At 48.4% G+C, this 27,134-nt stretch overlaps 10 protein-coding genes across 10 annotated transcripts; 3 read left to right on the forward strand and 7 right to left on the reverse strand.

The window, feature by feature from the left end:
• Positions 1-386: 386 nt before the first annotated feature.
• FOIG_04669 (uncharacterized protein) lies at positions 387-2,336 on the forward strand (the record flags this gene model as incomplete). The annotated part of the gene is made up of 7 exons (XM_031202963.1): positions 387-592; positions 645-852; positions 902-1,021; positions 1,075-1,197; positions 1,246-1,721; positions 1,775-2,104; positions 2,153-2,336. 7 exons carry the CDS (start codon positions 387-389, stop codon positions 2,334-2,336), a joined length of 1,647 nt encoding a protein of 548 aa, XP_031066542.1.
• Positions 2,337-4,048: 1,712 nt separating this feature from the next.
• Positions 4,049-5,573, reverse strand: FOIG_04670 (uncharacterized protein; the record flags this gene model as incomplete). Its single annotated transcript, XM_031202964.1, has 2 exons — positions 4,049-4,446; positions 4,493-5,573. 2 exons carry the CDS (start codon positions 5,571-5,573, stop codon positions 4,049-4,051), a joined length of 1,479 nt encoding a protein of 492 aa, XP_031066543.1.
• Positions 5,574-6,287: 714 nt separating this feature from the next.
• On the reverse strand, positions 6,288-8,648 carry FOIG_04671 (uncharacterized protein). The gene is made up of 9 exons (XM_031202965.1): positions 8,277-8,648; positions 8,008-8,230; positions 7,902-7,964; positions 7,775-7,852; positions 7,302-7,728; positions 6,954-7,248; positions 6,796-6,904; positions 6,609-6,747; positions 6,288-6,556 (listed from the first exon to the last, which is right to left on the reverse strand). The coding sequence occupies exons 1-9, from the start codon at positions 8,590-8,592 to the stop codon at positions 6,413-6,415; spliced, it is 1,794 nt and encodes a 597-aa protein (XP_031066544.1). The 5' UTR covers positions 8,593-8,648; the 3' UTR covers positions 6,288-6,412.
• Positions 8,649-8,921: 273 nt separating this feature from the next.
• On the reverse strand, positions 8,922-11,303 carry FOIG_04672 (uncharacterized protein). Its single transcript, XM_031202966.1, has 6 exons — positions 10,958-11,303; positions 10,619-10,900; positions 10,442-10,514; positions 10,220-10,393; positions 9,494-10,173; positions 8,922-9,441 (listed from the first exon to the last, which is right to left on the reverse strand). The coding sequence occupies exons 2-6, from the start codon at positions 10,871-10,873 to the stop codon at positions 9,208-9,210; spliced, it is 1,416 nt and encodes a 471-aa protein (XP_031066545.1). The 5' UTR covers positions 10,874-10,900; positions 10,958-11,303; the 3' UTR covers positions 8,922-9,207.
• Positions 11,304-13,715: 2,412 nt separating this feature from the next.
• On the reverse strand, positions 13,716-15,735 carry FOIG_04673 (uncharacterized protein). Its single transcript, XM_031202967.1, has 2 exons — positions 15,537-15,735; positions 13,716-15,490 (listed from the first exon to the last, which is right to left on the reverse strand). Exons 1-2 carry the CDS (start codon positions 15,656-15,658, stop codon positions 13,822-13,824), a joined length of 1,791 nt encoding a protein of 596 aa, XP_031066546.1. The 5' UTR covers positions 15,659-15,735; the 3' UTR covers positions 13,716-13,821.
• A 1,419-nt stretch (positions 15,736-17,154) lies between these two features.
• Positions 17,155-19,016, forward strand: FOIG_04674 (uncharacterized protein; the record flags this gene model as incomplete). Its single annotated transcript, XM_031202968.1, has 4 exons — positions 17,155-17,533; positions 17,622-17,791; positions 17,839-18,433; positions 18,478-19,016. 4 exons carry the CDS (start codon positions 17,155-17,157, stop codon positions 19,014-19,016), a joined length of 1,683 nt encoding a protein of 560 aa, XP_031066547.1.
• A 222-nt stretch (positions 19,017-19,238) lies between these two features.
• FOIG_04675 (2,3-dihydroxybenzoate decarboxylase) lies at positions 19,239-20,353 on the reverse strand (the record flags this gene model as incomplete). Its single annotated transcript, XM_031202969.1, has 2 exons — positions 19,993-20,353; positions 19,239-19,947 (listed from the first exon to the last, which is right to left on the reverse strand). Exons 1-2 carry the CDS (start codon positions 20,292-20,294, stop codon positions 19,239-19,241), a joined length of 1,011 nt encoding a protein of 336 aa, XP_031066548.1. The 5' UTR covers positions 20,295-20,353.
• A 271-nt stretch (positions 20,354-20,624) lies between these two features.
• Positions 20,625-21,389, forward strand: FOIG_04676 (uncharacterized protein). The gene is made up of 3 exons (XM_031202970.1): positions 20,625-20,925; positions 20,970-21,199; positions 21,250-21,389. Exons 1-3 carry the CDS (start codon positions 20,745-20,747, stop codon positions 21,280-21,282), a joined length of 444 nt encoding a protein of 147 aa, XP_031066549.1. The 5' UTR covers positions 20,625-20,744; the 3' UTR covers positions 21,283-21,389.
• An 821-nt stretch (positions 21,390-22,210) lies between these two features.
• Positions 22,211-23,898, reverse strand: FOIG_04677 (salicylate hydroxylase). Its single transcript, XM_031202971.1, has 2 exons — positions 22,568-23,898; positions 22,211-22,519 (listed from the first exon to the last, which is right to left on the reverse strand). Exons 1-2 carry the CDS (start codon positions 23,718-23,720, stop codon positions 22,314-22,316), a joined length of 1,359 nt encoding a protein of 452 aa, XP_031066550.1. The 5' UTR covers positions 23,721-23,898; the 3' UTR covers positions 22,211-22,313.
• A 340-nt stretch (positions 23,899-24,238) lies between these two features.
• Positions 24,239-26,522, reverse strand: FOIG_04678 (uncharacterized protein). The gene is made up of 5 exons (XM_031202972.1): positions 26,095-26,522; positions 25,838-26,049; positions 25,389-25,792; positions 24,791-25,342; positions 24,239-24,743 (listed from the first exon to the last, which is right to left on the reverse strand). The coding sequence occupies exons 1-5, from the start codon at positions 26,477-26,479 to the stop codon at positions 24,299-24,301; spliced, it is 1,998 nt and encodes a 665-aa protein (XP_031066551.1). The 5' UTR covers positions 26,480-26,522; the 3' UTR covers positions 24,239-24,298.
• Positions 26,523-27,134: the final 612 nt, after the last annotated feature.

Consider the following 27,134-nt stretch of genomic DNA (forward strand, 5'->3'; position numbering starts at 1 on the left):
TCAATGATTGGTCAAGACATGGTCTCATGCTGGAATCGGTTAAAGGTTCGCCAAACTGAAAGATAAGCTAAAACTCGTAAATATCAGCCATTGGTTGTTACCCCCGCAGGCTGGGGTCCACCCCCGGATTAAATGTTATCGTGATCAACTGCGGAATTAGAACAAGGTGACGTTTGAAGGAGGATCTAGACTGTCTGGGCAATGGGGAGATCGCGATCTAGTAGTTGGCGCTATGTTTAAAAGGTGTTATCGCGTTCCGGCTGCTTGGTATGCCTTCATTGCATGTATTTAATCCCTGGTCTGTTCGCCAGAAACAGAACTTCACAGACCCATAGACCTCAAGTCACAAATTGACCAATCTTGTTCTATCTATTATATGCTTCATCATGGGATCAGACGACAACTCGCCACCGCCCGTGTCGGACTTTGTCCCCGGGACAGTCCTCCTTGTTGACTTTGATGGCACCTTGGATACTCGCCACGCGCAAGGCCATCGAGATATCGTTCTTGTTCCAACTCCCTCTGAAGATCCAGATGATCCTTTGAACTGGAGCAGATGGAGAAAGACTTTGCTTATGGCAACTCTATGCGTGTATGTCCAGCCACCTACTGTTGGGAAACAAGAACTGAGCCCCTATGAACAGGTACTGCCTTGCCATTGGTATTGCTTCGGCCGCCATTTACTCCGTTCTTGTTCCGATCTCAGCTGCCACTGGCCTCAGTGTCGGTGATCTGAACTCTGGAACCGGATATATGTTTTTGACCTTTGGATGGGGATGTCTGATCTGGCAGCCTCTGGCACAGAAGTTTGGTAAACGTCCTGTTTACCTTTTGTCCTTACTGGGAACAACGGTAAGTCTATCCCTCCTTACGCGTTTCTGCCATAACTCATCATCGCCAGGGAATCATGATCTGGGCCCCGCATGCAACGACCAACGGCCAATGGATTGCCAACAAGGTCCTCCAAGGGACCTTTGGTGCCCCAGTCGAGTCACTCTGCGAAATCTCGGTGTCAGATGCTGTAAGTAGCCGAGTCAACCGCCCTTCCTCACCTAATCTCACTCATTCGTGTAGTACTTTGCCCACGAGAGAGGCACCTACATTGCTTACTACGCTCTATTCCTCGGAGGTGCAAACTTTGTAGCACCTGTCATTTCTGGCTTCATCAACGACGGACAAGGTTGGGAATGGGTGTTGGTAAGTAACAGACAGTGATGCAAGTTCCGCTACTGACTCATCGGGCAGCATTGGTGCGCAATCTTTAACGCAATCGCATTCGTTATTTGCTTGTTCTTCATGGAGGAAACAAAGTACAACCGAAAAGCCACCGCACTCCATCTCAACGATACTGTCGATATCAACAAAGCGACCGAGTCTCCCAGCGATGGTAAGAAAGAGGTAGAGTCGCAGACTACATCAAATGTAGATGTCGTCAATGGCAGCGTCCTCCCCTCCTCCAAGACCTTCCTCGACAAAATCAAGATCTTCCGAAGCGAGCATGTTCAAGGCAGCGTTCCTCTGAAGGGCATGCTCATTCGACCCTTCAAGTACTTCTTCTTGCCCATTGTTGTGTTCTGTGGCTTCATGTATGGCGCTGTTATTTGCTACTTCAATGTGCTCAATGGTACAGCGTCGATCATTCTCTCGGCTCCTCCTTATTCATTCAAGCCAAGCACTGTTGGTCTTTGCTACATCGCCACCGTCATTGGAGTCTTTGTTGGGTAGGCCTGGCCGGATTTTCAACTCCCACCATACATGAGCTAACAAGAAGCAGGTCATTCCTTTCTGGCCCAGTCGGGGATAAGCTCGTCCTTTACCTGACACGCCGTAGTAACGGCATCCGCGAGCCTGAATACCGCCTGTGGCTTTACGCTGTTCTACTTCTGGCCGTGCCAGGTGGACTACTACTCTGGGGCGTTGGAGCGGCTCATCACGTTCACTGGTCAGGACTCTTGATCGCTATGGGAATGTTAGGTGCCGCAATCACTGCAGGCTGTCAGATTCCTCTTAGCTACTGCATCGACTGCTATACTGAGCTTGGCTCCGACGCTATTGTCACAATCATTCTGATTCGCAACACCATGAGTTTTGCCATTGGCTACGGGTAAGTGACTCACCATCCTTCAAGCTTTCATCTACTAATCTCTCTTAGTGTCACTCCCTGGGTTACAGGAATGGGTTATCAGAACGCTTTCCTTGTTGCAGCCTTTGTTGCAATGGCGCAGTTTTCTCTTGCTTTTGCGTTCATCAAGTATGGCAAACAGCTTCGACGAAACACTACTGCGAGCTATTTCAAGTACCTCGAACAGGTCAAGAATGATGGCCTCATTCACTGAGCTCTGTGCAATCACTATCATCAGGAGACGACAGTTACTATTATCCATTTCATATAACACAGTTACGCTATTTATAATTTACACTGATCATTAATGCCTGATAAATCTCTCATCGACATCCCTCGACTGTTACAATTTTATGACCAAGGCAAGATGTGACAGCCCTCTAAAAGACACATCCTCCCAATCTTGTGTAGCTCGATAACAGAGAAGTGCAAGGTTGTCCCTACCTAAACATTGAACAGGATTTCGTTGTGTTCTCAATCATTCAGTTGAGAAGCTTCTTTAAGCACTCAACTCTGTGAACCAAGTATTCCGTAGCCAGTTCTTTGATAGAGAAAGCATCTTGACATATCTATTTAACCGCATATCGATCATCACGAGCTATGTTGATGTGCTTCAAGATCTCCAAACTATAATTGATAGCATGTTGCTGTTTGCATTTCACTTCTCCATTAGTCATACTCGATTCCCACCTACTCGATATTGTGTACATCAACTTGTAACACGATCAATTCAGTTCGGGGCCTGTTACCGTGGTCGATTTAATAACATCATTATGTGTGTAGAAATAATATATCAAACCGTCTGCCGTGTCTGTGAAATCCTTCTTACTCAGCGGTTTGCTGACCACTGTTGTCCCCAGTCTCGAGGCTTCTTTGGAAGATGTGGCAACAGCAGGAGGAGGGTTGACACAACCAAAGCCCTGTGTTCTAAATGTAGAAGTAAAAGTAAGAAGAAATGAGGTTTGCTGATATATTCTGGGGGAGGGGGGATAACTCAAGTTTTGGATATTGGAAAATAAGGTAATGTCTTGCGATATTTAGTAGCCTGGATAGAAATACTTAGTACATCATATCTATAGCCTTCTTTACTCTGCAACAAAACGGTATTATTGTAATATGCCATTGATATAAGTAGGAATTAGCACGTGACATCGCGAAGAGTGAGCCTGAGTAACTGACTTCTTTCAGTCCATCAGTTCCTGTGTATGTTTTACTAGTCTGTGAACCGTTGGTGAGACTTTTTCAGTGGGTCATGGCGACAGATACCAAGGGGCATGTTTCAGCTATTCAAGGTTCAGATAATGATGTGATTCTAAGCTCCTTCTGGCTGTGAACATCGTAGCCGGCATAGTTGACCATGAACAACAAATCACTGGTCACAGAACCACTCATGTTCCTTTGAGTATCAATCGCCTCGTTGTCGCTCTGTAACCTGGAAACCTCAGCTCAATTAAATCTACCATTCTAAACAACCTCTTACTATCTACAACTTCACCTATTACTACAGACCAGTACAATGTGTAGGCAATGCAGAGAGATGGAAGTATGCCCAGACTGCAGCAAGCAGAAAATTATAAGGAATGACATATTCCCATGTCCGCCGGCAAGAGGCGTAGTTGGGGCATGCAGAAGGCCAACTGAGGTAATTGATACCGTGGTTGATAAGTTGTGCGATAAATGCAAGGAGAAGAGAAAGAAGAAGAACAAGAACAAGAAGTGATCAGACTTCTTGTTAGAGCTACAAATTACTCTTTCTGCCATAGATAAGAACAAGCCCCCAGACACAATGCAATAAGATTACAAATTGGGGTCTCAGCAGTCCCCGTTTGACCTTGCCTACAAGCACTCTTTGCCCACAGTGAGATCCATTCTGATTTAGTAAAGAATTGCTAGTCTATTAAGATTATAAATACATAGTATATAACACTATCTTCTTCGAACCTCTAGCTGGGTGTATGGATCAGTGGCACTCAAAAAGCCAAACTCCGTAGGCTTTCCCAAACACCCGTCCTTCAATCTAATGTCATACTTGAGTATGATCTGAGCCAGGCAAAGCTTCAACTCGCTACCTGCAAAGAACCTTCCAGGGCATAGGTGCTTACCCATGCCAAATTGAGCATGCTCCGGGCTCGATTGCACGAACAAGCTTGTGTTGTCTCCAGCTTGTCGCCGTTTGTAGAAACGCCAGGCGTCAAACTCTTCGGGGTTCTCAAACTTCGCGGGATCATACATCTCTCGAGAATCGATAGCGATATGAGTTCCTTTCTTAAGAACAGTGCCATCGGGAAGTCGGGTGTCGTGGATAACCAATCTCTCCAATATCACTTAAATGGGTTAGTAAGTGCGAAAGGCCTTCCGATAAGAACTTACCTAGCGAGGGGATTTGTCTTTGGGTCTCCTTCATGAAACTATCGAGCAACTGCATCTTGACGAGTGAGGTAGCAGTAAAGTCGTGATCGGGTGAAGAATCTTCAATCTCTCGTCTCAGGTGCTCAACAACCTCAGGGCGACGAGCAATCTCAGTCAAAATCTGGCGAAAAAGCTCTGAAGTGGTAAACAGGGCGGCCATGGCCAGAGCTAGCTGAACATCTGCAGGCTCAAACTCATTTCCGAGTGGCGATTCAAGAGTCCAAGCAAGGGCATCGTAGTAAGCAGGAGGCTCCTTTCCTTGGTTCTTAGCCTCTTCTTCCTCCTGTCGTCTCTTCTGAACGACCTTGTTCACCATCTCGCGTGCTCGCTTCAGACCAGCACGGCAAGCTGAGGCACCTGGAAGATACCAGACAACCAACCATCTCAACCACGAGGGCCACAAATGCATTTCTCCAACAGCGCCGAAGTAGTCCAGAACATAAGCCCTCGAGACCTTTTGCCATTCAGGGTCAGCAGCGAGTTCTGGTCCGACGAAGATAGATGCTGCTGCACGAGAAATAACTCCAGTAGTTCCATCTTCCCAGTTGAGTGTCTTCCAAGACTTGTCTTCTCCCCAAATATCAGACAAGCCTGCCTTGATGTGTTTATTCATGACAGGGAGAGTCTTGTCAGTTTTGGACAACTTTCCTTGGACCATGTTGATGACCATCCTATTCGGGTGATGCAAGACATGCTGAACGTCGAAACCAGGGTAGCTAGCAAAGTATTCGTCTCTCACGAGTTGTTGATGGTCCAAGTCTTTGTTGTTCTTGGCCCAGCCGACACAAGAAGGTGGCAGAATTGTCTTTATACCATTTGGGACCAAGATGGCAAATGGGTTCTCGCCATGCTTGGCAGCGCCATCTTTGAGTAGCCTTCTCGCGTTGGTCTTGTACTCGTGATTCGCCTGACGGTGGAAGTAGTCTTTGGGATATTTGTTGATGATTGGGAATTTTGGTTTCTTATTGGCCAAGATGATAGCCCCGATTAGGATGGCTATCAGGGAGACGCCAAGGCCAAGCGGAGAGGAAAGGATAGCCATTGATTACTATTATGGGTGTTAATCAAAGAATGAATGAGCAGTAAAACAGGAATTTAAAGCTCTACCATTTAATAGTTAAGTCGTTGAGACATTTGCCCTGCACTTTCATAAAGGTCATTTCAGATGGACCCAAAGTGGAACCTCAATAGTAGAGATTTTTGCATGAGTCCTCGCCAGAAACGAGTTTTCGCGCTCGGATACAGTGACGATGCCATCTTGGTTATGCTGACATTCCGATTGGTCCGGCGCTGCCACTTTTCCGAAAAACAGTGGCGAGGCATGTCACGGCGTGGAGTTAGCGTAGAGTACAGGCCCAGTTCTTTGACGGAAGAGGAAATTTATCGAAGTGAGTCATCTTGAATCATTATGGACCTTGATAAATGCTTGTTGTTTGGTTTATTTAGGCCGAAGAAAATAGGCTTCATCTACGTAATGTCAGAATCTTGAAGTGATCTCTCTGCCCCACAAACTCAATCTTGATAATATGCCAGATAAAGTTTATGCAAGCAATGAACCCTACCTAATAAAGGTAACTAAATACCAGTGTTCTAAGAACTGGCTATACGGCGGCTAAATATATTGATTGACAGATATTAGTTTGCGGAAGACCATAGTCTCTTTCTGACTTGTAAGCAATGCTGTTCAGACCTATTATCGATTAGGCAGGGCGGCCAGCATATGGATAACAATTCTGCATAAATGTTAGGTAGAGTATGGGTGAAAGACTCAATTGACAGTAGCTATTCTGAATGTTCAATCTGTGCGAAAAGTCTATTACCAATATCATCTCCAAGGAACCAATTGTGACAGCTAGCTTCCGCAGCCTCTTGTTCAACCTATTACAACATCTCCTTCTCCGGAACCTCTGCGTGGTGGGAGGACTGATCACGGTAGATGATACTCTCAAGGCCGATCTCACGGTTAATCTCAGCCATGCGCTCGTTATCAGCAAGGGCAGTTCCTTCAGATCCAAAGATGATGTCCTGAGAACAGTCAGTAACTGTGCTGTGCTAGTAAAGCTGGAGGGATACGTACCATCTCTTCGAGTGACAGTCGCTTGGTCTCTGGAACAACAAACCAGATGAAGGCTGCGCCAATCCACGTGAGCAACCCGAACAGGATATAGGTTCCGTATGTAATGTTTTCCAGCATGTCTGGTGTAACTTGTCCAACACTGATCAAAGTTAGCTAGCGCAAAGAATACCAAGTCAACGTCACATACATAAAGTTGTTCATCCAGTTACTTGAGGCACCAAGCGAAGTACCATAAGGTCGCGTGCTGAGAGGCCAAACCTCGGCGACGATGATCCAGGCACAGGGACCCCAGGAGTCTAGCATCATTAGCATCAGTCCGCGAAAGAGAGCTGGGCGTGAACTCACATCCAAAGTGGACGACAAACAGCCAAACCATGCAGATAGCAGCCCAACCAGCGGCCTTGTGAGTCTCAAACTGGTCGATGTTCTTGGCCAGAATGACGGCGATGATAAGATGGCAAGCACCCATGCCGATGGCGCCAACAGTCAAGACAGGCTTACGGCCAAGTCGATCGATCCACAAGACAGCAGGAACAGTGGCGATAAACATGACAATACCAACGACACCAGTGGCCAAGAGACTGGTAGTGTTGCTGCTGAGACCAAGTTGTCCAAAGATCTGAGGGGCGTAGTACAAAACCTTTACTTGTCAGCTGCTTGGGAATATATGGTTGTTAAAGTAGAGTAACTTACAGCGTTGATACCCGTCCACTGCTGGAAGAACATGGTCACAGTAGCGACAATGACGCGCTTAAACATGGCCTTAGACTTGAAGAGAGCGCCGATGGCAACGAACTGGAGCTTGACGGTGTTCATGGCTGTGTCCTCCTGAAGATGGGGGAACCTCTCAGCCAAGCTTCGCTTCTCAAAGAGTGATTGAGCCTTGATCTCGAGATATTCCAGCTCGATAAGTTCGTGGTCGGTAGGGAGATCTCGAAGGTTGGCCAGGACCTCTCTAGCCTCCTCTTCTCTTCCGTGGTGGATCAGCCATCGAGGTGAGAAAGGCATCCATGCCATACCGACAAGCAGGATAAGAGCCGGGGCGAGCTGAAGGCAGATGGGGATTTGCCAAGCGGCGTCCTTTTGAGACTCGCCAGTTCCACCGATGAAATGACAGCCACTGTCGATTGTCAGTATATGATAGTCTCGAGGGTATGTTGACATACTAGTCGATCCAGAAACTGATCATGATGCCGAAAGTAATGGCGAGTTGTTGCAAAGCAACCAAAGCACCTCGAACTTCACTATAAAACTGTAAGCCTCCGTATCTCAGTAGCGTCGGTTGTAACATACGGTGGAGCGCATTCGGAGTTGTAAAGCGGAACAATGGTGGACAAGCTACCGACTCCCATACCACTAGAGATGTTAGCTGAGATCAAAGAGGACTGGAATTACATACGTGATGAAACGTCCGGCGAGAATAACATTGTGTCCAGCTTGAATGGCAGTGGACTGAATGACGACACCAATAATGAAGACACAAGTAGCGATCAAGATACCATATTTACGGGAGCACAATTCTGCGATGGCACCAGACATGACAGTTCCAAGCCATGCGCCAAGTTCGAGAATAGATGTAAGCCAACCCTTCTTGGTCTGGTTCTTGATATAATCTCCCATGTCTATAGATGTCAGCAAATCCCTACAAAACAGGAAGAGGAGTCTTACGTCTCTCAAAAGACGGCATTGTCAGAATGCCCGAAAACATTCCCTGATTGTAACCATAGAGAATACCTCCGATACAGGCAAACGCGGCAATCCGGGCGACTTTCCAGTTCTTGACGAGGGCTCGCGCGCCACTGGCACCCATAAGCGCCTGGCGCCTCTGTAGGGCGGCATCGTAAGTGCCGACCGTAGTCGTTGCAACACCCATGCTGGCTCGGTTTTCTTGGCTGTATAGGCGGGAAAGTGTAGAGTCACAGTGGACTCGATGCAACTGCTTGGAGTACCAGAGAAAATTCACTGCAACGAGCTGCTGTTGCATCTGTATCTATATATGAAATCTCACCCGGCAGTTTGAGGCTGCAGGATAAATCCTTGTGTCATCCATGTGTCTGTATTACCAGTACATGACAAGCAACGAATCAATTTCGGCTAATTCAAAGAGGCATACACGATGTAACGGGCCGAATAGAAGCGACAAAATTATCCAATATCAGACTCGCATTTGTGATTGCTTTGTTTCTTTGTGCATTATTGTCACTTTGAGTGAAACATTGCCAGCCTCGCTTTTCCCCATGGGGACAGTTTGCCTTTAGCCTGAAGGCGCTTGGCGACCTTGTCAACTCAGGCTAAAGGGGGGAAATGGGTTGATGGAACGTAAGACTGCGAAATATGCGCGCCTGTAGCAATGCAGGGCCGTAAGGCAAGAATCCGAAAGGAGAAATAATGCGAGTCGATCTGCGGGGAAAGCTGGGGAAGATTGGAATTAAGATTCATATAATAGCCGATCCTAGCCCTTCGGTCGCTTGCGTTGTTGCCGGTCGGATAGATTTGGGGTAACATGACATTGAGGACAGTAAGACGGAGGTATATTGAATGAGATTTAAACTACTGTGCCCCGGAGCAAACTATTTAAAGACAATTTCTGCCAAGGTATCTAGATAATAGCCGAGAGCAAGCGCCTTGGCGCATTCTTCCACGACCAGGGAATCTCATGCTCGGGCTCATCGAGGAGGACAATACCAGTCTGGAGATCCATATCAATGGCCTTAACGTACAACTTCCAGTCGCGAGAGTAGACCTTGTAACCAAGGTAGAGGACAAGAATGATGGGACCAGCGAGGAAAGACATGAAGAAAGCCTCGGCATTGGGAGGGGAGCCATCGGGAGCCTGGTGCCATGTTAGTACGAGAGTGAATCTCATCTTGGTAGACTGAACTTACGTAGAGCGAAGAGTAGAAAGTGGCAACAAGAGCAATAACGTTGAGGAAGACGCCGAGATAGCTGCCCCAAACACCGAAAGGAGTCTTGTAAGGGACAAGGTTAAGATCAATGCCCTGGGCCTTGAAACCAGATCGCATGCGGGCGTGAGCGAGGCAGATGGTGCCCCAAACGAAGAGGAATGCAAGACCGGACAAAGCCAGAAGCCAGTCAAAGATGGTACCGCCCTTCTTGGACTCTCCGACATAAGCCAGCAGACCGAAAGCAAGCTGAATGATGACACAGTAGATGGGGCGACCCTTGCCATCAATGTAGTTCAGGAACTTGGGGGCATGGCCACGCATGGCCATAGCCTGCATGGTACGGGTTGAACCAAAGGTACACGAGTTGGCGACGGACAAGACGGAGATGGTGATGACGGCGTTGAAGATGGAGGGCAGAACCTTGATGCCTGCATCTTGAATGGCGAGGACGAAAGGCGAGGCCTTTGTGTTGGCGCCAGAAGCACCGAGGAGACGCTCATCATCAGATCGGAGAATGATTCCGACAATGAAAAGGTTGATGACGTAGAAGAGAGCAATACGCCAAAAGACCTGCTTGGAGGCAGTGGGAACAGACTTTCGGGGGTTAGCAGTCTCAGCGGCAGCGAGGCCAACCATTTCAGTACCACCGAAAGCGAAGGCTAGGGTTGTTAGCGAGCTGATGGCGAAGCAGTACGAAAGACTTACCAGCAACGGTGAAGACAGCGCAGAAGCCCTTGAAGTTGGTGAAAGCACCAGGGTCGTGCCAGTACTTGGTACCGAGGTAGCCCTGATCACCGACACCGCCACAGTTGATGATGATACCGAGGATGATGAATCCCAAGCAAGCGCAGATCTTGATGGCGGACAGGACGAATTCGACTGCGACGCGTTAGCGGTGACACTGGGGAGACGATGATGAGTGCTTACCCTCTCCGTAACCACGAACACCAAAGATCTGAACAATGGTGAGAGCGACAAGGAAGACAGTGACCCAAACAGCCTAGCGACAAAGTTAGCTAATTGAATCTGTCAAAACGTCAAGGTGCATATGCCAAGACGACGGGGTCAATCGCCAAGCCGCCAAGGCAGATCAGATCTACGAACCATGTGGATGTCAGTGCGCCAGAACTCAATGGTCTTTGACGCAGCGATCAACTCGAAGGGGAGAACCGTGAGCCAGGACAGAGCATATTCCCAACCGCAGGCGAAGCCCCAAGAGGGATCGACGAAGCGGACAATGTAGGTGTAGAAGGCACCGTTGACGGGGTACAGAACAGCCATCTCGGCGAGGGCCAGGTTGGTGCAGAGCAACATGACACCGATGATGAGATCTAAATTGTGTTGGTCATTGCGCGACATCGAGTCAGCGGGGGAGTATCTTACAGCCTGCGAGAATTAATTAGCATTGGTCGTCGGTATCAAGTTTTGTTAGGCGTTACTCACCAATTACCAGCGACGCGGGACCTCCCTTGTGAAGAGCACTACCAGAACCGACGAACAGACCAGCACCGATGGCACCTCCAATGGCAATCATCTGCATGTGTCGACTGCGGAGATCACGCTTGAGGTGGCCCTCGCCCGTGGTTGTGCCTGTCTCCTCATCGTGAGGTACAGTGACCGTAGTCTCGTCCTTCGTCTCATAGTTCACCTCATCCTTGTGCGGTGACGAAGACATGCTGGGCAACGTTTCTACTGTGTTACAGTAAAAAAGTGTCAAAGTGAAGAAGAGAAGTATAGAATGTCTGTCTCAAAAACAAAACAAGAGCATTTCGCAAACCTGGGCTCTCAGTGTCTTTATGTGCCAAGCCCGCCAGCGACGCTAGGCAGCTTTGAACAAGCTTAAGATAAGCTTTACTGCGACGCTAGCAAGTGATGGGCTTGGCGGGGTTCTTTCTCGATATCATCTCCTCCCCCGAGAAGGGGGGGGGGGGGGGGGGGCGTCTAGAACCCTGTCTCTGCAATTAAAACGAGACATTCCAATGCGACGACCGTGTTTTACCCTGGTTGCCACACACCCAAACTCAATTGTCGCCGTGTTTCCTTGACATCTCTGGGCGCATCTTGGCTGCCGACTTGGCATCTCTTGTCAATCTTGGCGATGCGTACAGCACATTTAGATCACGTTGCATTCGTTTTAGATATCTTGAGGCTTCATGCGTGGACCAATCTACTGGTAAAGATGACCCGTCAGCGATCAGCAATGCTTCTCGACTTTACAATCTGACCACCATACCAACACGGAGACAAAAATACGACCAACCGACCTTCTTATCAAGGACATGGCCCCAGGCTCGCCACGGCCTTTTGTTGGGTCCAGCGCCACCCCGTTCCAGATAGCGCTGGAGCTCTACAGATAGGGAGAGCCTGCTGGGCCATTTCTATTGGATTGGCGTCCCCGACGAGCGGTCACTTACAGGGGAGAACAGTCTTTCTCCAACGAAGCAAAGCTTCAGCTCCTCTTTACCCCAGAGTCTCTCCAAACTTGAACTTGACAGGCTAGTCATGCGATGGGTCCTTCGTAAAAGGAGCATTAGCCTTTTCTGGTCTAGACCAAAGTTCTGACTGTGTACCATATCTGTGCCGAAACTCCTGTTACGTCGCGAAAACGGTCATAGCTAGTGCGCTATGGTGCCATTTCCTCCCCTCGTGCGGGCGGTTGTTCTAGAACAGTTCCTCAGGATTACCACTGCAACCTCGACAGCAAATCACGGCCTGTCTACGTATCACTATCGCTGATAGCTCCAAATCTTGGGCCCCGCACAACCACCACGGAATCCCGACCTACCACTTTAGGAAGGTATTTACATACCCGCAGATAAGCTGGTGCCGGGCTTCCGGTTGCCAATGAATCCGCTGACTTATCCAGCGTCTTTCAACGGGACAGCAGCATGCAAAACTTGGGGTCCTCGCCAGGGGCTGAATAAAGTATTGAAGCCTATTGAAGACACGAGTCCCCTCTCTCCGAGTATAAGCGGCACCAGATGATCCCATGTGACCATTTCCAGCTTTGGTGGTTAACCCCATGCTGCTTAGTGTCACAGCCTTGACCACCCAATTTATCGTTCAAGACCATAACGAGAACGATGAGAGGCGCGGCCTTCCCGTGTTGAGTCCACCTAGATTGCCGGTATCCATCAGCGATTGCGAACCTAGATATGAACGATGGATCGTGCGATGATAGTGATTTATATCTTTTTGCCCCATTTTGATGATAGCAGAGTTGATTACAGTCATTGAAATCAAGTCCCGCAGTGAAGCTTCGTCGTAAGATGTCTGAGTAGTCAACCGGCGAGATGTCGAAATAGAGTATACCTTCAATTGAACTAGATCACTACTCATGCAAGCCAGTGGCGCCAGACGACCATGGATCTCACCTTGCAACATCAACGAACTGCTGTTTGTGGCAAGTCAGTAATTCCAGGACTCGACAACTTGGAGTAACCCTGGTAGCTCTCTAGCTTTCCCCCCAACCGAGGGTGGCGTATTGGGGATTGCGAGCTTCTAGCTCTTCTGAGAACCTCCAAGTGATTGGTGCCACCATGATCTGCAATCTTCCAAAGCTTATACCCAGACTGCTCTGGCCAACCAGCGACGGACCAGTGCACATAGTCTTGAATGGCAGCCAGATAGTGAATATGACAGGCGACGGCTTCCTCGGACTAGTTCCTAGTCAGTCTTACCTCGGATCTGACCTTCCCTTTTGTAAACCGACATGGGTGGCAAAAGTTCCTCCGATTCTACTCCCCGGCTGCAGTGCTTATTGCCATAGACTCTATGGCGTAGAGGATGATCATACCCTACAGTACTACTGTGAATGCAGCAGTCTTCTAGAACCCCTCAATCCTTCCATGATTAAGGTTTGCGCATGCATACACGATTCGCTGGAACGATCGACATGTGAGGGGTCATTTGCCGTGAGTTCAGCTGTTGTCAAATGGATGAGAGTTGAGAGAATAAATCAAGAATGAAGTAGTTAACTGGAAAACTGGACTACCTGGTTTCTCTCTGTCTTGAACAGCTTAGCGCGATTTTATATGAGAGTTTACGAAAGAGAAGGTGATTAACGAAATTGTCCGGGGTCGCAAGCCATCGAAAGTCACGCAATAGGACCTGTAACAGATACCCCTGCCAAGCAAACATAGGGCACAGCATAGTTAATCCGAACCCCAACACAAGGAACACGTGCTAGCTTGATACTGCATGTGATGGCATTTGTAACTAGCGGGTAGAGTCACTGCCATTTATTGATGCAAACAATGAAATCGCTCATCTCGTTCAATCTCAAACCTACACTGTACTAACATCCCTCAAGACAAGTTACCAGTACTCGATCCCCTCTTGATATCCTCCCTCCAAGCACTCCTCTCCACCTCCGAAACACCAGGTCCCTTATAAACACTTCCATAAAGTCCAGTAGCCCAACTCTTCCCATCGGCAGCAGCCTGACTCTCGGTAGTCTGGGACTTTAAATACTTCTTAGACGTAAAATGCCTCCTGTACCATTTTCCATATGTAAGAAGGTAGTAAAGCCTGAAACACAAGAATGCAAACTTGTCATTCTCCAGGTCTTCAGGGTAGTTGGCGCCTAGATCCACTGCAGCCGCAATTCCAGACATGACGGCTACTTCGTGAGCGTTGACCAGAGTCCAAGAAGCGGCGAAGCGAGTGTGATTCTTGGCGTTGAGGAACATCATCCAGGGAATGACGAACAAATAGTGAGTGTAGCTGTGACAGAGCTGATGCCACCAGTCCTTTCGAATGATCTTGTCCTCGGCAATCTCATTATCAGTCCAGAGCTTGCTGTCCCGGTCCTTGTTGAGATAAATTGTCTGGAAGACATGCTGCTCGAAGGGAACCTTTTCGGGGAATTGACTCTGGTAGTTCGTGCAGTCGAAGCACATTTCAAGCTTGGACTTGTCCTCTGGGTACATCTTGATGTAGTACATGGGCCGGTACTCTGATTTTGCAAACGCCAGACGATCCGATTGGTCAGTTCCGTTGATGTTAGCAACAGCCAAATCGTCGCGATAAAAGTTCTCGTAATGCTTCCTCATGTAATCGGAATCATTGTGAGTGATCGTGATGTCGTCGCTGAACTTTGCTGAACCCAAGACCTTCTTCTCTTTCCAGCTGGCGGTCTTGCCGAGGACCTTCTTTGCCGTGTCAGCAAGACAGCAGAGCACAAGTTCGTCGTACTTTTCCTCGCCAACGGGTGCATCGGGATCTCCGCCATTGGGGTTATGATGATCGGGCATCGGAGTTCTCGGCTTGAGCTTCACGACGACGCCTTTCTTATTCCTCTGAACAATCTCAGTTAACTCAGTAGAAAGACGGACAGTGACTCCACGAGAGACAAGATCCTTCCTCCAAGTCTCGTAGAACTCTGAGAATTTGGGGAACACAATCATGGGCGGTTTGTTGCTGATGACAGTGTTTCTGTCGGATGGATACCACATTCCGTAAGTCGGTGAAGTACACAATCTCTCAAACATGATTGCAGGGACTTCGGGCGTAGCATTGCCAGTCCCAAGGAAAAGAGCCGTCATAGGCAGCGCGATCGTGTTGGTGAATTCCTCAGAGAATAAAAAGAGCTTGAAGACGAGCTTCAGCGGAAGCAGGGCGAAGAAGATCTCGAACCAGCGCATGAACTTGAGAACAGTCGTCAGACGACGGACTTCCTTCTCATGACGTACTAGAAGTTGAGTTGGAAATACGTTGTTCCAAAAGGTCTCGTCTTTGCCAAAGGAAACGTGAAGGTTGCACGGATCTGCGTGATAGCCCTGCCTTGAGAACATGGTGACAGTATGATGAAAGATGTAAGATCCTCCTTGGACACCTTGATTGCACCAAGAGGCTCCATGTCGTTCTTTATCAATGGGAATGGAGAATGCTTGACCGCCGCAGTAGTCAACTGCATCGATCAGAGTCACATCAAATTTGTCTGGATGTTCCGACAGGTGGTAAGCTGTAGACATGCTATCTTCATCAGTATGCTTCAGAGCTCACGAGCTGAACAACTTACCCAGCTGCTCCAGCACCTACAACAAGAACCTTCTTCCTCTCATCTTTACTCTTATCTCCGTTCTGAGCCATAAGTGCAGCGCCGTCGTGCTCAATATCAGTATTAAAAGGTTCCTGAGACATAGATGACAAGATCAATCGCCAGAAAATTATCCCAAGTCTTTAACAGACCAAGAGTTTGCTGCAGGGACAAATTGATATTAATGCACGATACAAAATAAGTCATGACGGGCTTGACTTTGCTGCTGACGTCAATGACTCAGGTGGGCCATTGACAGCCTCGAGCGGAAGCCTTGTCTGGTTGCACCGATTTGAGCTTAGAGTAGGGTTAGTATAGATCTTGTCTCCACGCTAATCTCTGGAGACACGGATTTCTCGATCTGGTGGGGAAGATCGATCTCGGTGACTAATAAAATCTGATGTGCATTCAGAGTCGTGTCGCGTGAGCGACGCGTTGATCAGGACGCGCTGCTGGCTGTTTGAACATGGCATTCATGGATCGGTTCTTCGTGGTATGGCACAGTCATTATGTTTTTCTAATAGATGGATTGATCCAGTGTACACGGGATGAGTGATGGCCTGCGCTGAGATTCTTCCACTTTACTGCTGACAAAAGTATCACGTACGTCATTGCAAGGTTGCAATGCTAACCCGAGATCTTATTAAAAGTCATCCGTATGTCTTACTTTGTTTTACCTGAGCGTGATAAAGTGCTCTCGTATTTTGTACTGCGTTCTATATATGTTTAGACTTTTATAAATACATTAATAAAGTCTAGTAGCGAGGTTCCCAAGTAGCTAAAGGCACAAACTACCCTGCAGATCAACCCGCTATAAAAGTTGCGCACTTTATTTCTGATCTTGTCTGCTATCGTTTTGATTATTATTTTCTTACCATACTTTTAGTGCGTATAAAACATAGGTCCAGGGTCTACATCAGAGTCCTTGTCGTGGTCGCAGCTCGATCGGTTACTTCATTGTTACTATCCTCTTGTACTGAATATTGAGTTTGGATGTAAATTGTTCACTGAGTACTTGGTCTTTCTAATTACTAGGTATCTCTTTATTTTATTTAAATATGCATATCCCACATAACTTACAGCATTATACATGGTTTAGTGAGCTACATCTAACAATGGTATGCATCCATCTGATACTGGATAATATCATCGCCTACCCTTTGACCACCAAACATGTGAGTCGTCACATTCACATCTTGGAAACGGATCTAAACCGGAAACAATCCACCGATTACCAGATTAGCTTTCGTACCGCTCGCCCCGTGATAGCCTAAATTGCTGCCTTTGGTCCAACGCGACACATAAAAAGGATACAACCGGGTTTAGATGATGACTGCATGGCTGAGGAGAAGCTCCGGACCAATCAGAATCTTCAGGGCCTCATCTCACCAACCCGGAATGACATCAACGATCCTGATAGTGTAGGCCAATGATGGCTTGATTAAAGTTGTACGTGTGTGACATGAGATTGCAGATCTCTTAAACAGTAGATAGCGATGGCGAGATTCTCGTACTGTTCATCTTCACATTCCATCACCTCTGTCGGCAACTGAAACGTGACGTTACGCAAATACATCCCTCGATCACGGCAACCTACAGCATGCCTCCTTCAGAAGAAATGTCCAAAGTAGACGGTGACACTCTACCCTCATCCCAGGTCGAAAACGCACAGGGTTACGGCTCCCGAAACCCTCTTCTCCACGACCTCGATGGCCTAACCCTCTACGAGAAGAAATGCGTCCTCATCAACCGCGAGATCGACGCCCAAGGAATGGGCAAATACCAGTGGTACATCTGGGGTCTCTGCGGCTTCGGGTATCTCCTTGATCTCCTCTGGGCCCAGGCTTTTGGTCTCGTGCTTGGACCGTTGCAGCAAGAGTTGGGCTTTGGAGATAACGAGTCGGGGAATATCTCGACGAGCTTTAATGCTGGGCTTACGGCGGGGGCCTTTGTTTGGGGGTTTTTGGCGGACATTATTGGTATGATGCTCTTGGCTCGTTTGCCTCAACAGGTCCTCTACCTGGAGATTCCCTCCCTTTGGGTGAGGCAGCAGCTGACAGTTGTTAGGTCGTCGCTGGGCGTTCAACTTGACATGTCTCATTTCGTCGATATTCGGACTTTGTCTTGGTGCATCCAATAATTACACGACCTTTCTCGTGTTGACAGCATTTGTCGGCTTTGGTGTCGGAGGAAATATTCCAATCGACACGACAATTACTCTCGAGTTTATTCCCCAGGTATGTCAAGCGAACTCACGAAAGGTATCTTTATTAACATTTTGCAGAGCAAACGCTTCCTCTTGGCCTGTTTGTCCGTCTTCCAACCCATTGGAGTCGTCCTCTGCAGTGCCATCGCCTTTGGATTCATCCCAGTCTACGCATGCTCCCCCAACTTCTCCGAGCCTGACCCTCTGGTATCATGCAACAATGTCGAGGCAGGAGAGACATGCTGTTCCCGCGGTGACAACATGGGATGGCGATATCTTCTCTTCACGATTGGCGGCGTCACTCTCGCGGTTTTCATCCTTCGCTTCTTCGTGTTTAACTTCCGCGAGACTCCCAAGTATCTCATCTATCGCGGCCGCGACAGCCAGGCGATTGAGACGCTTCAACATATGGCAAAAGTGAATAAGAAGCAGTGCGGACTCACTCTTGAGCTATTTGAGTCACTTCAAGCAGATGATAGCTCTCTTGGAAGTGGTAATAGTGCAACTCCCGCTTTGGGAGCGGGAACAAAACAACTCAATATGGCATGGTCTCAAAAGGCTAAGCTTGAGCTGTCTAGATACAAGATGCTGTTTTCTAGTCCCAAGATGACTCGGCTCACAGTTCTTGTATGGTTGACGTATATCATGGACTACTGGGGATTTACTGTTGCAGGTAAGTTAAGCGTGAACGTGATGAAGTATTGTTAACATATTTAGGCTTCTACTTGCCTAGCATCCTGGCCCTAAAGAACGGTGCCGCATCCGTGAGTCTCAAATCGACTTATGCTGCATACATCTACACCTATGCACCCGGCATCGTCGGAGTACTTCTTGGTGCAACGCTCTACCGCATTCCAGCTATTGGCCGTAAGTGGACAATGGTACTATCAGCTGCACTAATGGGCATTTCCATCATCCTCTTCTCCACAGTCGATACGCGTGCCAAGAACGAAGGACTCTTCACTATGGAATATTTCTTCCAGTCCATGTTTAACGCCGTACTTTATGGCTGGACCCCTGAAGCTTTCCCTGCGCCAATCCGTGGCACTGCTTGTGGCATTGCAGGATTTTGGGGTCGATTGTTTGGTATCGTGAGTCCATTGATTGCACAGCATCTGTATGGACGCACGGGTGAGGATGGGCAAGGAGATATCAACAGTGTGCTATATCTTGCTGGTGGTGTTATGCTGGGTTGTGTGATTACAACAGCTCTGTTGCCAAATGACATGATGGAAAGCAAGGACGAGAGATCGTAAAGGACTTGGGTACATGATCTTGATTGCACTCTAGTTATCCTTTCAACTTGATAGTAAATTAAGACCTGTCTTTGGTAACATTCAAGTCGTTACCAATCAAAAGTACTGTTATTGTGAGTATTTGCCAAGGATACTGTCGAAGTCACTCAGGAATAGCTGTTTTCAAAACGCTTAAATTTGTGTTATTCTATTGCATTTATATACTTCATTGTCTTCATTCTTTTAATCCTCGCTCTGGTAGAACTGAGGAAGCTTAAACAGCTTCTTAGCGTTATCCTTTCCAATCTTTCTCTTATCAACATCATTAATAGCCAGACCGTCATACCACGTGCAAGCATCTGAAAAGTTCTCGAAAGGATAATCGATAGAGAACAGAATGCGATCGGCTCCAACCTCTCCCAGGCAGAACTGTAGTGTCGAGGTAGAGAAGTGTCCACTGGTTGTAATCCACAGGTTTCGGGCAAAGTACTCTCGGATGGTCAGCTTGCAAGACAGACCAAGAGGCTTCTTGATATCCTCGAACCAATGGTTGATTCGCCACATATCGAAAGGAATATGTTCGCCGAGATGGCCAAGAACAATCTGGAGCTTGGGATGTCTGTCAAAGACACCGTTGGTAACCATACCCAGTGCGTGAAGACTGACGCCTTGGGCGAAGCTCAGAGGAGGACCAATGAGCCAGCTGCGCTTGGCCCAGAGCTTCTCGTGGATGGAGCCTGTGGGGTTGCGGGGGTGGAGGTAGAAGGGGACATCCAAGTCTGTAACTGTTGACCAGAAGACATCCCACTCAGGGCCGTCGTAAAAGATCATGTCATCTCCATCTGCACCAGCTCGTTGAGTATCGTTGACAAGAGCACCCTTGAAGCCGTACTTGGTAACAACTCTTCGGAGCTCCTCAGCAGCTTCCTTGGGGTCGTGCATAGAGAGAGTACTGAAGCTATTAGTGAAGGTCATGAATATGTGACATACGACTTACGCAAAAGCACCGAGACGATCAGGGTGAGCCTTGATAGCATCGGCGATATAGTCGTTAACCTCGACAGCTAGTGCTTGAGCCTCCTTGGGATCCCAGACATCTTGCACACCAGGTGCAGTGTATGAAAGAATTGTGTAGCCAACACCATGCTCGTTCATGTACTTGATGCGCTGCTCTGTGATATCGTTGATCTCGGCAGCATGCTTATCAGGGTCGATGGCAAAGAGGCCAGCCCACCATCGTGTTCGCTCCTTGTGACGGGGGAGAGCGAAAGCTTCCTCAAGAGCAACCTTGCCGAGCATGATGAATAAGATATGTGTTTAAGGAAGATGATGTGAGAGTGTGAATTGATGATGATTATATTTTATTATCTGGAGTTGAACATGGACATATATATTCAACTTGATAACTATCAACTTCATACAATACAACCATAGAGGCCGCATTACCCCATTCCGGATAATGCACCCGCCTCGTAATTCCGTTGATTCCGTTTGGACGAGCGGGTAATGCACCGTCAATGCTAAACCTTAACAGGGAACGGCATTTGCCCGCGGTCCGATCAATCTGCGGGGTACGATCGTCAAGACACTGACTACAGTGGGAGCGCTCACTAAGGAAGATCCGAAGTCCACTATCGGAAGTCGGAAGCAGGGTCACGGAGCGACACATTATTGAGATAAACTGCAACGCACAAGCTTTGAGACAGCGCAATTCAGAATCATCACAAGATCAGAAAAGAAACCGCAAAAATGGAACAGTCGTATTCTGTGCAGAGTCCCTCGGATCAATCGGTTCAACCGCACGTTGTCCAGTTCCTCCAGGCCTTTTATGCCGTTTCCGACACTCCCGGGGAGACGGACAAGTATGTGGACATGTTTGCCAAGGACGCGACGTTTGTACTCGCATCAAAGAAGGCGTCAGGTCACGCTGGTAAGTCTTTTCGTCAGGTGTATGGACAGCAATTGACGGTGTAGAAATCACTACTTTGAGACAAGGAATGTGGGAGGCTGTTGCGTCGCGGAAGCACACTCTCAACAAGGTGTACCCGTTTGGCGCTGGTTCAGACGAGGTCATGCTCCATGGTTCAGTGGCTTTGCAGCTGAAGAATGGCGGCTCGGCAGAGATTGAGTGGGCTGGGAGGGCCGAGCTGGAGAAGACGGCTGCTGACGGGAAGTATCGGCTCAAGTTTTACCAGGTGTATTTGGTGAGGACCTCGATGCTACGGACGAGAGACGTGATGCTAATGTGTGATAGGATACTGGAGCTGCCGCAGCATACAAGAAATAGACTTAATAGAATACTGTTCAACGATGATATACAGTTGGTGCGAGTATTTGGAGTAATGCGATCCCTGGTGAGCTGCTAAAGCAGCAATGTTTTGTATAGGAGCCTGGATGCTGCGATTGGGAGCAGTAGATCAGAACATCCTCATCTTCTAAAATTGATCAATGTAATAATCGATCTCACGAGAACATTCCTCAGAAATGGTACATAATAGAAAACCTCCACGGGCTTGGCGACGAGAGCAGTTCAATGTTGCATAAGTATCCCTAGATCCCCTGGGGATGGGTCAAGGAACGTGAAGCTTCATCCATGTCATATCAACTGATATGACTTTGTTCTCACTTAATCTGACACTTTTTCCTGATAGCGTATCGATTTAATTGGAAAGAGTCTGGGATTGAGTCTCATCTCAACGACATAAGAGGCTGACTTCTTACTGGGCCTGTTGACCTGTTGCGATCACAATGGCATGGTGTCTGAGGCTCTCAGGATTGACAGGGGCCCTCGATGTTGTTTCTGTAGCGTGTTGTAGTACGACAGAGCGTCAAGAAGATGAGGTAGTTGGACACTGGCTCTAGGTATAAGACTGCCCCCTGCACATATTACCGCGGATAGTCGAAGACGAGTACTATATGCAAAGTAATCAGCAGGTACCCGACCAAGAGGACAGCCAGTCGGGTTCTGGACTAGTCCGCTGCTGTCACCGGAAGACTTGAGATAGACTTGCAGATCCCAGCCGTTGCAAACCCCTGGATCTTGCCGGATACGGGAAGAGTCAAGACGCTTGGAGGCAGGGCTTTTCAGTGGCCCGGGACATCCACTAACATGGTCGAAGGTTCGACCAGGGGGTTTTGACAGGTTCACAGTCCGGGGTGTTGGCGTGAACTAGCTATAACCTCGATCTGCCTGCAGCGGAGGTGGAGACATAAAGTGTGAGGAAATGAAGGCGACAGGTTGATGAACCAATTTAACATTTTGAAAACCGACTATGGCAAAGCTAAGATATAAAATGTCCCCAACTCCTCTTTTCCCATTTATGCACCGACAATGACACCATTTGGTAGCTCAAGACCCAGAGGCAGACCGTTGAGGAAGCCACCAGAGTACTTCTCTCCTTGTGCCTTGGCCAACTTCTCCTCGATATCTCTGTACATATCATATGTGTTCATCTCCTCAATAGTAAGGACCTCCTTCTCGTTCTCAACCTTGTATGTGGAAATGCCCTTGTTGACAGAGAAGCCTGTGAAAGTCAGTATAAATCGCATCTATGAAGTATCGAGTGACTTACCAATTCGCTCGTTGATGTTGTAGGCAGCCTTGGCAGCGGCAGCTTGGACACGGGTAGCTCGGGGCAGGCGGACCTTGTCGTAGACAGACAGAGCCTGCTTGACGTCACCGTTGAAGTATCGCTTGCTGAACAAGATACCGAGAGCAGCAGCATCCTCAATGGCCATGCATGCACCCTGAGACTGATGAGGCATCATGGGGTGACCAGCATCTCCGAGAAGGCAGACGTTCTCCTTGGCGATGTAGGGATAAGGCTGGTGAACCCACAGACGCCAGGGCTGGATCTCCTTTCCAATGGCGAGATGTCCAAAGACTTGGCGGTCGAGCTCGGGATAAGGCTTGAGGAGATCCTCGGTGGGGAGATCCTCAGATCCCCAGGCCTGTGTAGTGTAGTCACCCTGGTCGCGGGGGAAGAAGCAGTAGTATGAGAGAAGCTTGCCACCGTTGCAAGGAGAGAGGACGATCTTGTCCCACTTTCCTTCCTGACCGCCCCAGTACTCGAGAGCACTGTTTAGTGAGTAGTCGACAAGACCAGCCTTGACGGCCTCTTCGGTTGTGACGTTGCAGTGAAGGCAGCTCTGGTCAGAGGGCTTCTTCTCAGGGTTAATACCGAGGATCTTTCGAACAGCAGAGCCAATACCATCAGCACCAATGATTAGATCGTGCTTGGCAGTGACACCATTCTCGAAAGTGATAGTGCCTGTGGGGAAGTCGATAGCGGAGCACTTGTGGTTGACTAGTAGCTTTGCGGGGGTACCCTCTCCCTCGCCCATAGCAGTATCCTTCAGCATAGCGTGCATGTATTGTCTGTGGAACATGTTGTACACGAAACCCCATCGCTTCTCGTAGTCTTCGAGATCGTAAACACTGACAGGCTCGCCGGTCTTCCAGTCACGGTTGATGAGCTTCTTGAGAACGACGGGGTCTCCCTTGGCGACATCGACGTCCCACTCGTGCAGCCAGCGAGTTCCGTTGGCGGCGCAGGATACTGAGGCGCCGACTTCACCGGCAAAGTCTGAGCGCTCGTAGATGGTGACGTCGTGGCCTGCGCGGCGGAGAGCAATTGCTACTGACATGCCACCGATGCCGCCGCCGATGACACCAACGCTGAGGCGCTTCCAGTTGGGCATGGTGGGGGCGTTGTCCTTGATCATTGTGAACTTGTGTGAGAAGATGTGGTATGAGATGGAGAGTTGAGTTGAGAGGTTGAGACTTGAGTGATTGTAGGATGAGATGGATGTTATTGTATTGAATGAGTTGATGATGATGAATTGAATCGATTTGAAGCTGAGCAACCATCACTATTTAGCTTCCTCTCATCCAAACGTTATCACCCCGGATCGCCAACCATTCAGAGTTCATATCCGCCCTGCAACCACTATCAACTGCTTCAACCGCCTGCGGCTGTGATTTTCGGAAGTTCCGGATTCACGATAGGTTATCTAGAGATAGCGGAAGTCCACAGCACGGCAGTGGTGCGATATCCGCTAGCGTCGGGTAACGCACTGTACCCATTTTGCTGATAGCATACGCGTATTTGCGGTAAACTCAGTGCGGATCTACGGATCGTGGATGGGGATTTCGTGGGTTAGTCACTTGATCAACTGTCCCGATGATTAGCGGAGGTTGGATGCGAGGTTTCAGTGTTGGCGTTGTCACGAACGGCATTATTGAGGATAATGATGATGTTCATACAGGCTCATCAATTCATAGAGTTCTACAGACAACTAACTCATGATAAAAATGGATACGTATCCCATAACGAGACATTCAGCGTCTCCCAGTCCAAACTAAAATCCCCACCATCAGGCTGCTGAAATACCCAATCCTGCATCGTATCATCCATTTGACCAGTCTGAGCATCTGTGAAGGGAAACATCGTATCTAGCATCTGCTGGCCAGATTGTGAACCTCCTGTCTCAGGCGGTGCATCCAGACTGAACAGCTTGGAGACATAGCGGCTTCTTCCACTGGATGCTTCGTTTGACCGTCGCTTGTCAATAGCACCAGATAGATTTGTCAGAATGTCGAGATAGTGTGCTGCTTGTGGACTTTGCGTCGCTAGATGCCTGAGGACATCTTTGGCGCCTTCGAATGCGTTGTTGATGTCTGATTCAACGGGGTACTTGGCAAAGATCTCGAGGCCGAGTACTAGTCCTGATGCGAAGACGAGAGCTCTGGAGACGGTTAGTATGTAGATCTTGTACATCATCAGTAGACCTACTTCATAATGCACATGTTTCCTTGTAATAGCCCGGCATTGAGAGCTTCGGAACATGTCTGTGACAGATACATCGCCGCATCAAGACACGCAGCAGCCAACTGAGTATGCGCTCCTTTTCCAAGACCCTTGGAAGTAAGTGCCGAAATCAAAAACGGTCTTGAAACCAGCATGACAGCAAGATAATAAAGACACGACACATAAACTTTGGCGATAGCTCCGTGTTGTTGCGTCACTGTTCCCGGGCTGGGATCCGCTGAGGGTATCTTGACGGAAGCAGGAAGTTCTCGCTTCCAGCGTTCAATATCTTGGAGGAACTGCTCGACAATTGCAGTCGTGACCTTCTTCTGATCATATAATGTGTCTGTAATATCGTTGATGATGGTGGAAACTCTGTTGGACGCCATCAAATGCTCGGTAATGCTATCTCCCTTTTGCGCGACGTCATCCAATTTGCTGCTGCTATTCGATCGGATCTGGGCAGAAGCGGATGGTCGGCCGAGAAGCGAATTGACAAGCTTATCAAGGATACACACACTCATCCATACCCGCAATCTAACCCATTAGCCATATCCGAATCACTATAAAGGTCCAAACTTACTTTAACTGATCCTCCGGTCCTGGTTTAGCAGCATAAGACTCTCGACTATGCAGACCCAAAGCAAGGGCAGCTTTTGCAGCGACACCGAGATACATAAACGCTGCGTTTCTTCTGCACTCGCCAAGCATGAAGAATGCCATGAGGAGGAATGTGCGGACCATGTCTAGGTCTGGATCTTCGAGGAACCCGACGAATGCTTGGCTGCGAGCTCGGCGGAAATATGCTTGGCCTATTGTTCGCGCGCTGGAGAGGGACTCGCATTGAGCTCCGATTGCGATTACCAAGTCGATTGAGGCTTGTTTTAGTGGTGAGAGATTGGGAGAGGGAGAATATCCTGTGTCGTCGTCTATATTGAGGAGAGTCTCGAGATCCGACGCGTCAAAGACGTGGATTAATGCTTCGGTCTGCTGTCATCAGTATGCATTCAAGACCGTTTGATGCAGACATACCACCACATAATACGATCTCAAATATTGCTGTTTCTGATCCGGACTTAGTCTCATTGCGCTCGTCTCGTCATGTGTTGTAGCTGTCGGCGATTCAATCTCAAGCATGGTGTCGCTCTTCTCATTGTGAGAAAATGCCGATGGTCCAATTTGTTGGGATACCAAATTTCGCACAATTTGCAGAAACGAGATTGACGCTGCGCCTCCAATATAAACTAACAAATGAGTATTTCATCGGCAATTGTGACAGGCGTGCATACCTCTCTCGCCTCTCGAGTTCAGCAGCATTCGCGGTGGATTCGATGCTTCAGTCTGACTGTCCTTCTCATCATCCTGCTGCGAATGCGACGGCGACAACGGTCTATACCCCTCATCCGTCTCCATCGGCTGACTGCTCTGATGCGAACTCGCACTCATCTGCTCCGTCGTCGTCGATCCCGCCGCCGCAGCCTTTGCAGCCTCAGCACGAGCTCTTGTTCTCGAGCCCCTCGGAGCGTAGGTGATGAAGCACTGTGACTCAAGACCGCGGCGGACGCATTGCGTACAGGGAGCTGAGCCACTGCATCTCTTTTTCGTCTCGCGACATAAGTTGCAGGCTTCTGCTGCTCTTTGTCGTTGGTGCGCTGGGACTATTGGGCGAGGCATTGTGATTTGTGGTGTTTGGGGATGTCTGTGACCGGGACGGGGGCATTCCGTAGAGATAAGGGCGATGAGAGGGCGTCCCACCGGCTTCCGATGGGGTTCCGTAGGTGATAAGCTTCCCCCCCGAAGACTCGGTTTAGGCTACGGATAGTGCTGTTTGCGGGGTAGAAGTGCCGGGTTTTCACTGGTTGGGGGGGGATTGTAGCTGACTGAGATACCGACAAGCCCGATTGGGTGGAGCCCATGACTTGGAGAGGGCCCTTCAGTCTCTTGCTGGATTCACTGCGCCAGTAGCTTATTTGTCCCTTTCAGCCTTATCGGTATTAAGCAATAGTGAGTCTGTTCCACGTGCTGGCTCCGGTTTTGCGCTCGAGGGTTCGTTTAACTGGGCCTATTTTGAAGAAATGACATCATTGCCGGGCTTCATATACCCTAGAGTCTCATACGCTGAACTTTCGTTATTCACTACCTCGTAACAGATCAAATTGGGACTGTAAAATAGTCATACTGCATTGAAAGCAACAGATAACTTACACTTACATCACTAAGCTTGTCCTCAGACCCAAATAGAAGTAGATCTAAGTAGTTGAAGATCTTGAGTAAGGGTGTTTATGGTTACTAACATTATTCTGATTTGAAACAATGGCAAGATAATAAA

The sequence above is a fragment of the Fusarium odoratissimum genome, assembly GCF_000260195.1.
Source record: "Fusarium odoratissimum NRRL 54006 unplaced genomic scaffold supercont1.6, whole genome shotgun sequence".
Lineage (NCBI taxonomy): Eukaryota > Fungi > Ascomycota > Sordariomycetes > Hypocreales > Nectriaceae > Fusarium > Fusarium odoratissimum.

What these genes read in the sequence shown, in the direction of transcription:
- FOIG_04677 (XM_031202971.1), bottom strand. Translation starts at nt 23,720, where the DNA reads ATGATCAAGGACAACGCCCCCACCATGCCCAACTGGAAGCGCCTCAGC. An exon ending in CAACATCAACGAGCGAATTG is followed by an intron (nt 22,520 to 22,567) that starts GTAAGTCACTCG and finishes TGACTTTCACAG; the next exon opens with GCTTCTCTGTCAACAAGGGC.
- FOIG_04671 (XM_031202965.1), bottom strand. Translation starts at nt 8,592, where the DNA reads ATGCAACAGCAGCTCGTTGCAGTGAATTTTCTCTGGTACTCCAAGCAG. An exon ending in ATCAGTTTCTGGATCGACTA is followed by an intron (nt 7,729 to 7,774) that starts GTATGTCAACAT and finishes GACAATCGACAG; the next exon opens with TGGCTGTCATTTCATCGGTG. An exon ending in GTTTGTCGTCCACTTTGGAT is followed by an intron (nt 6,905 to 6,953) that starts GTGAGTTCACGC and finishes TAATGATGCTAG; the next exon opens with ACTCCTGGGGTCCCTGTGCC.
- FOIG_04676 (XM_031202970.1), top strand. Translation starts at nt 20,745, where the DNA reads ATGGAACAGTCGTATTCTGTGCAGAGTCCCTCGGATCAATCGGTTCAA. An exon ending in GAAGGCGTCAGGTCACGCTG is followed by an intron (nt 20,926 to 20,969) that starts GTAAGTCTTTTC and finishes TTGACGGTGTAG; the next exon opens with AAATCACTACTTTGAGACAA. An exon ending in AGTTTTACCAGGTGTATTTG is followed by an intron (nt 21,200 to 21,249) that starts GTGAGGACCTCG and finishes AATGTGTGATAG; the next exon opens with GATACTGGAGCTGCCGCAGC.
- FOIG_04673 (XM_031202967.1), bottom strand. Translation starts at nt 15,658, where the DNA reads ATGTCTCAGGAACCTTTTAATACTGATATTGAGCACGACGGCGCTGCA. An exon ending in GTAGGTGCTGGAGCAGCTGG is followed by an intron (nt 15,491 to 15,536) that starts GTAAGTTGTTCA and finishes TGATGAAGATAG; the next exon opens with CATGTCTACAGCTTACCACC.
- FOIG_04678 (XM_031202972.1), bottom strand. Translation starts at nt 26,479, where the DNA reads ATGCCTCGCCCAATAGTCCCAGCGCACCAACGACAAAGAGCAGCAGAA. An exon ending in TGAGATCGTATTATGTGGTG is followed by an intron (nt 25,793 to 25,837) that starts GTATGTCTGCAT and finishes TGATGACAGCAG; the next exon opens with ACCGAAGCATTAATCCACGT. An exon ending in GGACCGGAGGATCAGTTAAA is followed by an intron (nt 25,343 to 25,388) that starts GTAAGTTTGGAC and finishes CTAATGGGTTAG; the next exon opens with ATTGCGGGTATGGATGAGTG.
- FOIG_04672 (XM_031202966.1), bottom strand. Translation starts at nt 10,873, where the DNA reads ATGTCGCGCAATGACCAACACAATTTAGATCTCATCATCGGTGTCATG. An exon ending in GGCGCACTGACATCCACATG is followed by an intron (nt 10,515 to 10,618) that starts GTTCGTAGATCT and finishes CTTTGTCGCTAG; the next exon opens with GCTGTTTGGGTCACTGTCTT. An exon ending in TGTTCGTGGTTACGGAGAGG is followed by an intron (nt 10,394 to 10,441) that starts GTAAGCACTCAT and finishes AACGCGTCGCAG; the next exon opens with TCGAATTCGTCCTGTCCGCC.